The sequence below is a fragment of the Populus euphratica genome, unplaced genomic scaffold (genome assembly GCF_000495115.2).
Source record: "Populus euphratica unplaced genomic scaffold, PopEup_1.0 scaffold199.1, whole genome shotgun sequence".
NCBI lineage: Eukaryota > Viridiplantae > Streptophyta > Magnoliopsida > Malpighiales > Salicaceae > Populus > Populus euphratica.
The window spans coordinates 312,542-321,346 of NW_011500082.1; the positions used below are offsets into that span (position 1 = coordinate 312,542).

Here is an 8,805-nt window from a genome sequence, read left to right on the forward strand (position 1 = left end):
CTTTAGTTAAGGAGTTATTGATACTTCAAGTGCAGAATGATGATATAAAACCTTGATAAAAATGCACTTTTAAGTACTAATCAATATATATTAATTACATGAGTGATTGTGTATTAAAGGTAATAACAGATTTATAGGATTACAAGAATCCTTCTATTGTTATGATTGATCACAGGAATCATATTGCCATAAGACATTGATTTCTCTATTGCCAGTTATGATTGATTGTTATCTTATTATAGAGTGTTAGCTCTAACTTTGACTTGATGTAGTATTTTTATCTAAGCAACTACTTCTTTTTTTCACATACAAAATAATATGCTTAGCTTTATATTTGTATGAAATCCTAAAAATCCTAAAAATAACAAAATATATATATATTTTTTAAATAATATTATTTAAGGATAATTTTAGAAATTTAATCAACAAGTCCTTACTTGATTTTTCTAAGTTTAGAAATATTATTTGTATTAATTATATTTTAATTCTTAATTTCTAAAATATATTTTGATCAATCATATTTAATTAAATCATCAAATTTTATTTTTTGACTAATAATTTTTAATGTGTGTGATCGATTAGGTTGCTAATATGTTGGCTCAAATATAAATTATAATTTTAATTAAATAGAATTAAATAAATTAAATAGTTTCATTCATTATCAATTCAACAATTGATTAATTTATAGTTTTATTCATTATCAATTCAATAATTGATTAATTTATATTTGAAGATTAGGTGTGTCGTTTAGTAATGTGTCATGATTCCTAAAATATTAAAAATATCATTAGTGGTTTGACTTAACTTTTCAATGATCGGTTTTTTAGTGTAATTAATATCCTTGCATCAATAATATTCTAATTTAACATTAAAGCATGGAGTATGTCTGTCATGTTAAATCATGTTTATTCTTTATATAATAGTAATTGATCGTTTGAATAAAATTTAAAACTCTTTCAAATCTCATTCCACTTTAGTCAAAGATTTCTCAGTTAATACTATTTAAAAACAAATAAAATATTTTTTTAATTCACTTAGAGTGATGAGTCATCTCTTGATTACTCAAGTATTTTTATATAGTTCATGCTACACCTAATGTCTTCACTTTGATTACCTTAAATAAGATAACATGTAACAAGATCAAAGTATAATATTCTCTATATAAGTTGATGCTACATCTAGAGTGATAAGTTATCTCTTAATCACTCAAATACTTTTATATAGTTCATGTTATATCTAATGTCTACCTTTTAATTACCTCAAATAAAATACCATGCAACAAAATCAAAGCATAACATTTTTTATATAAGATGTCTTAGTGATCTAAAGTATAAGAATCACTTACACAACGATCACGTGAGCCTTTCTATAGACATGAGTGATCTTTCTATATAGAATTCTCATGCAAGTCAGTTTAGTATACATATTTTATGATAAGCACCTATATATTAGTTCTAAGTATCTCTTATACCTCAACTTACAAGAATAACTGCTTCTTTTCATAAAAAAAAGAACAAAATATATATTTGTCTCTACGAACTTACAAGAATAACTACTTCTTTTCATAAAGGAAAGAACAAAATATATATTTGTCTCTACGACTCTAATGAATGTCTAATATTTAAGAGAGCATCGATCAAGAACATTTAGGAACAATACTTTGACGTAATATGAATCTCATAATTATAACAACTTTATAATATTTTTTTTGCAAAATATTTTTGTCTTATGAGCTTTATTTTTACTTTAGATTCATTAATCTAATATTATATGAATATTAAAGATAAATTAGACCTTTATTAATAATACATATGTATTTACTAGACTATAATAATACCACATATAACTAACTAATTGGCTATAAGACATATTAAACTAACATTAATGTTGTTGAAGATGTTTGTAATAACAATTTCATAATGGTTGATCCCAAGCCTAAAAGCACCGAAGCATAGCTGAAAGATCTAGTAATGTTAAGGTCATTGAATTTCTTATCGTAAACATAGCTATATGTAGATGACCCAAAGAAATTCATGGCTATTTTACTAACCAGCATGAAATCAACGACATTTTCTTTGTTAGTAACTGTTTGGCCATAAACCAGAACTTACCCTATGGGTTGAATGGTTTTAAGCCTACCCGAAACATCTTTTAATATATTTTAAGCCTACCCGAAACATCTTTTAATAAAAAAGAAAGGTTACATGCTAGGCAAATTCTAAAAGTAATCTATAAACAGGCATTAACAAAAGAAATAAAGAGATTTTTCTTAGCATTGAGCATTCTAGACCCCTTTCTTATTGTTAAGATATATTTGAAGTCCACAAAACTGAAAAAATACCTTATGATAGATGGTGTAACATGATTTAAATGAGTGATTTGAACATTAAATCTGACATCAATAACAACATCATAGTAAAAAACCATTTGTGAGAACCTGTTCTCAAAGATATAAAAGTCTTTGATCTCTAAATGATCGCTAGCAATAATGGTTGATTTAAGATGCTAGATATCTCTAGCATGTTCAAATCCTTAGATAGCTTCGTCCTATAATGTTAGAAAAAATTAAGAATGATGTGCAATCCACAAAGATTATAAGATTATTTAATTATTTCTTGGCATCCTCAAACATAAAGGTTGCAAGATAGTAAAAAATAATTAAACATGCACGGGGATGTACCATTTGTATAAACAAAAATACAAATTTATTATGATGGAAGAATCAGATGAAACATAATTCAAAGGTTTTTTTTTAAACTAAGAGGAGCGATGAGGATTAAATTTTCCATTAGAGGAGACCATGCCACAAAAAGAGCAAGAAGGTGACTTCCCTCTTATTTAAATTGATGAAATCATGATTCTATTTCTTAAATGTGATACAACTTTAAAATGGTTAACAATAAGTGAACTATTATGAATATATTGGAGTGTTAAAATTAATTCCGGTTAATGACATTCGAATTAGAATGACTAGGAGTATATTGTAAGATTAACTTTAACTAATAACATCCGAATTAGTATGATCAAGAATGCATATTTAGATTAGCTTCAATTAATGAAATTAGAAATAGGATGGTTGGGAATATAATGACCGTGAATGTGTATTGAAATTAGAAAAAACTAACAGTGTCCGAAGTAGGATGATTGAGGATGTGTATTTAAATTAGCAAAGGTTAATGACATTCAAATTAAGATAATCGGGAATGTATATAGAGATTAACGAAGGCTAATAACACCTGATGGCCAAGATGGAAGTACAAAAAAACCCTTAGAGCCTAGGTAAAGAAAGACCAATTAAATTATTTCAGTGTTTTTTTTTTAAATAAAAATCCAAAAAGGCCCATAAAGCCAATTGATTGAGTTTTGTTTTTAATAGTAATATTATTTTACTCTAAAAAAAAATCTGAGTTCTGAATTATTTTTACAATGATTAATAGATTATGTGAAAAAATATATTACCTCTGGGACCAAAACTAATGACTTTTGTTTTTTAAAAAAAAACATCAGTTATAATCCCACTGTGTCTTGGGCTACATTCCTTTCCCGCAACCTGTATGTTTTGTGTGTGTATATATAGCTTGCATAATTTGACTCTGGGACAACATATTGAGTACCTTTCGACTTCAATATGAACAGTTGATCTTGCACTTCAAAAGCAAGACTCTCTGCTATACAGAAGCAAATACTAGTTTGCAGCTTCTCTGGAGATCTGGCTACACGAATATTTCTTGGTTCTATGTGACCATGGCATGGTGCAACGCAGGCAGTCGAAACATGAATAGCTACGCAAAAAGGGGGTATGATCGGATTGGGTCATTTAAAGCACTGGTCAGTCATGAATCAAAGTTACCAAGGTGGAGATTATTGTGGAGGAAGATAGTGAAGGAAAAAAGAAAGATTTTTTACTGTTCATCGTCGGCTCAGGCTAATATTACTTATGATCCCTACACTTACTCTCAGAATTTTGATCATGGCTTGATCATGTCCAACCCTGATGACAGCTCCCGGTCTTTCTCGGCTAGGTTTGCCGTCCCTTCAAGGATCTTTGAGAAAGGTGGATTTGTATAGCTTGATGAATTCAGAAATTTTAGCAAGAAAATTGTCTGCTGGTTGCTTACGTACGTACGTAGTTGAGGTTCGTAGTTATTCTTCATGAAAATCAAATTTGCTATTTTGATCATATAGCACATATATCTTTACTTCCAGCAGTTTCGCTAAGAAAGTAAGAATTTATCTCTCTTCTTATGATATTAATCGAGTTCTTTATTAGCTTCCTTAATTTCTTGTAATTTAAATCTACGAATAGTAAAGGCAACATGCATGTTCTGATCATCTTTTTGCTCCTTCAAGAAATGCAAGCTTTAAGTACTACGAACTAAGTGTAGGGCTTCGACAATGGGATGCACTTTATAACATTCAATAGCTTTCTCTTCATATCACAACTCCAATTATTAAAGAAGGAATCATGTCGATCTAGTGGTCCAGACTGCATATAGACGAGTGGGCTCACTACCAGCTGATCACATATCTAGATAAGCTCATGTGCTACAGGAAAGTTCACTGCATACCTACCATTTTTATTCTATTTCAACTGTTAAAATCCTTCTTCTTTTTTAAATCTTAATTTATAAATGAATTTGAGGTTCGTTTTATGCTCAAAAAGAGGCTTGACATTTCGAATTCACTTGTTTCCGCTTGCAGTGTTCTACTACTTATTCGGTCAAAACTGGGTTCCTTGCTACACCATATATTTTTCTAGCAAAGATGGTGCCAAAAACCACCTAATGGTTTGTTTCTTTCCGGAGTCTTTTTCTTTTTTGGGGTCAAATATATTACACTCGTCTCCATATGGTTCTTTTGGACACTGTGCGCCGCTTCTCCTGTTGAACAAGGTCCCAGCTGTCTCATTTAAAACTTTGTGAAGATTTCAACTGTTCAAACTTCAAATTATTAGGCCATTTCTCAGGGGGCTCGCATTCCACATATCAACCCGTTATGAGTAGCTGCCAGGGGCGCCATGCCATTTTTAATTTCTCGCCTTTTTGAGCTCTACCTGCATGGGATTCCTTGCAAGGAGCAAGTGTAGCTAGACTGAAAAGAGTAGATCATGATAGAAGTTGTAATAAAAAAAGAAAAACCCAAAACTAGAGATCTCTTTCCTGCACAAAAGGGTGGTCCTGTTGCCCAGAGCCCACCAATCCCTCTAATTCATACTTTTTCCAAATCAATATGAACCCAAGACTAAAAAAAAAAGAGGGATATTAAAGCAATGAAGTCAGTCACAGTAAAGCTGATGCATCTTTCGAGCCTCCCCAGGCAACCCTTTAGCATGGCCCAGAAAGAAATGCTAGCCCCTTTATTTTCTGCATTGGATTAGGATAGAATGAAAAACAAAGGGCATGCAATTTTCATGCCACGACTCAGCATAATTAAATTATGACAATATCAGCTCCTTGGCGTTTACTTAAAAAGCAAAATAAAACATGAAAACCTGCGGTTGTCATTGGAAGCACAGACAGCCATGATCAAGCATAGGCAACCTCAATCTTTAATTTAATTGTTTGCATCGGCCCGTAAATTCATTGAATGAATGATTTGAACTTGAAGTGCCCTGGGCCAACAAGATGATCTTTACCAACCAATATGGAAGGCATACGCCTTCCCTCTAAACTAGCCAATAAAAGCTCGCCTACCACTGCTTTGCATTACTCTTCACGAAGAGATAAAGGGTCTCGGCAGCCCTCTATACCACTGATGCTGCTAGTGCCAATTAATCGGATTCATCAATGTCACTCAGTACGCATTGCTCATATTTATTGTTTGATCTGATCATGGCCCCAGTATACCTGCTAAGCCAGCTCGCCAGCCATCTTTCCCCTTATCTGCAACTGTACTGTAGAACTAATTTATCAGTTAAGGTTATTTGCACAGATTAATGCCATCAACTTGTACACATAATATATTGAAATGTTATTTGTAACTTTTAGTACCATAATGTTCCAATTATCTCTGTTTCTCTAGAGCAGCAAAATATATAAGCATTTCCTATTGTCAAGTTACCTAGGGAAAAAAGTAGTGTTTTACCTTCAGTTTCTGAGTCAATCCACCCTCGAGTAATTCCTGTTTAAGCATATACTAGAGGTGATTGAAAGGTGGATTATTTCAAAGCGCGATCTCCATTTATTAGATAGAGAACATCGTGGAGATTTCGTTATCTGATTAATCACCATATTTCCCATTACCAAGGTTGATGTATATACATATTCAGCGAGGGATTGGGGGAGTTGACAATTAATAAAGCATGACAATTTCATTTTGGTGACTTATCTCTAATGTTGCAAAAGGGATGCTTTGATTCAAAATGGTTTCCTACATATAGGGATGAAGGAGAGGAAATAATTACAGTGTAAGTAATGGTGTTTATGGAATTTGACATGAACAAATGAGTTCAGGGATTTTACAACAAGCATTATTGCTCTGCTGAATTGGATCCACACTCCATGCAGCCAAGAGCTTGCGAATATTCATCTTGCTATCAAAACTACAAGAGAGAGAGGGTACAGATAACAACAACTAAATAAACACTGCAGTCAATGAAGATGCCACGGACGGCCTGATACATAGCCAAACCTCTCTCCAAGAGCTTAACCGCTCCCACCCAGTTGTCTCCATCTTCCTTAGATACCATTCGTTCTCTCTCAGATTCCTCAGTGCCATGATTTCCCCTTTCACGAAACAGTCGGACAAGCACAATTGTTACATCAGTTAGCAGGACTATGTAAAGAGGCCTAGAGGCTATAATGCTCTCTGAACTCACTATGTTAATTCCAAGCAGTGGATAATCAATGTAAGATATAAGCACGAGAGAAGCTATTATGAGAGAACAAATAACACGAGATCTCTGGGAGGCTATAATGCAGGAGTTTATTCTCTTCGAAGAGAAAAAATTAGGCTTATCTGATGCCTTTCGAATTGATGGTGTCACTATCAACGTTTGTACTTTGGTCATCGTGTTGTGAGCTTCTGTAGGTGCCACTCGTTCCTGTAAATGTTGTTCTAGGTTTCTAATGTCAAAGTTGATACCTTCAGAAGCTTCATTGCTGGCCCTTCGTTTCAGAAATTTAGAACCAGACTCATAATCTGCTCCTCCAGAACCAGCTGTAACAACCATAAGAGCAAAAGGAAACATGAAACAAGTAGTTGTTACCTTCAGAACAAATCATGCATGACACCAGCACACTGATAAGAATTTGATCGAATACTAAAACAATGTTTCATTATGCAAACCAAACCACTCTGAGCTACCAAATTATGAAGTTGACAGAAGCAGCTCCTTGTTTAGCATACAGGGGCTTGTCTTAATTTCACAAGTTCAATTCTTTTAATAGAAACAATCCAGGCATAATTCTGAAGTAATAATATGGGCAGAGGAAGTGTGAAACTACGACGGTAAACCTATTACGGCAGCTGAGAAAAGAAATTCAGCATACTCATACAAAAAACAAAGAAAACAATTAGTGATTATTAATTTAAGGTCTGAGATCAGGGATAAGCATCCATGTTATTTGGCCGCATATTTCTGCCATAGCCTATAGGCATAGCTGCTAATTCAATTAAATTGTAACAAATTATGAATTGGAATAAAGGGCGTCTTCCTTCACCGGATTTCATCAATTCAAAGAACAAAATTCATAAACTAATGTAATTAATATGCCTATGGAGAATCTGATATTGCTACAAGAACAACTGATTTCCAGAATGGTTAATGGAGTCTTGAAATTTGGCTTCTCTATTTTCTATGTGGATCCTAGGAATCCTATCTCAAGAGCATCGCAACATGGGAAAATCAGAAGGAAGGGTTGGGGGTCATGATCCAGATTTAAGAAAGAAAAAAGAAAAAAAGTGTGCCCATTTTCAATGAAAAATTTTGAGAACCAAGTTCTCATTTATCTCAATACTGCACAGTGCACAGCAGATGATAATTTATGATGCCTAATTTTTGAAATGCTGTCCTTCCTGTCCCAAATCAACACAAAAAAAGACTCACAAAATTTCTGGTGACATATATATATATTAGGAAACAGGAGCAAAAGCTACCATCAATTTGAGCATGTTGAGAGACCGTGGTTGATGGGGATGATGGATTATCATGTGCAAGGTGACTATGATTTGATGTTGTTGAAGATGCTTGTGATGATGACGAATCGAGACTTTGAATTTGGCCGGTGATGACAGCCATCCGGTCCGACCCTCTTTCTACGATTCTTCTTCTTCTTCTCTCTTCTTTGCCATCGCTGACCATCGCTCCAGATTCCGTATCCTGCCAAAACATGATATGGATACCACAAAGCTGTATATTCTAGCCCTTCAAAATACGACTGAACTATACTTTAGTCCCTCTAGGTTATCAAAACTAATTGATTAGTCAGTATATAATAAAAAAAATATTTAATTGATCTTTTGACCAACGTTGACTATCCTCAATTTATTTTGCCCTAAGAAATGCTTTCTTTCCTAATAAAAATCACCCTACTCCACTTTCTGTATTTTAAATGATTTGTGTATCAACTCCAACAATACTATTATTCCATACCATTTGGGAAAAAGATTAGGGTAAAATATACATTTCCTTGGAAAAAAAAAAGTGATCTACTTTTATTCCATATTATTTATTTTACTAATTAAAATTAGAAAATAATGGAAAGTTAAGAAAGGATTGAGGTATTGCCAAAAGGAAAAAGAAAAAAGAAAACGAAAGGATTGGGATTATAGGAGAATTTTAAAATATAGGGATTAAATATATAG

At 32.9% G+C, this 8,805-nt stretch overlaps 1 protein-coding gene across 1 annotated transcript; it reads right to left on the reverse strand.

Annotated features, from left to right (window-relative positions):
* Positions 1-6,350: 6,350 nt before the first annotated feature.
* Positions 6,351-8,344, reverse strand: LOC105108848 (uncharacterized). Its single transcript, XM_011003317.1, has 2 exons — positions 8,098-8,344; positions 6,351-7,158 (listed from the first exon to the last, which is right to left on the reverse strand). The coding sequence occupies exons 1-2, from the start codon at positions 8,330-8,332 to the stop codon at positions 6,542-6,544; spliced, it is 852 nt and encodes a 283-aa protein (XP_011001619.1). The 5' UTR covers positions 8,333-8,344; the 3' UTR covers positions 6,351-6,541.
* Positions 8,345-8,805: the final 461 nt, after the last annotated feature.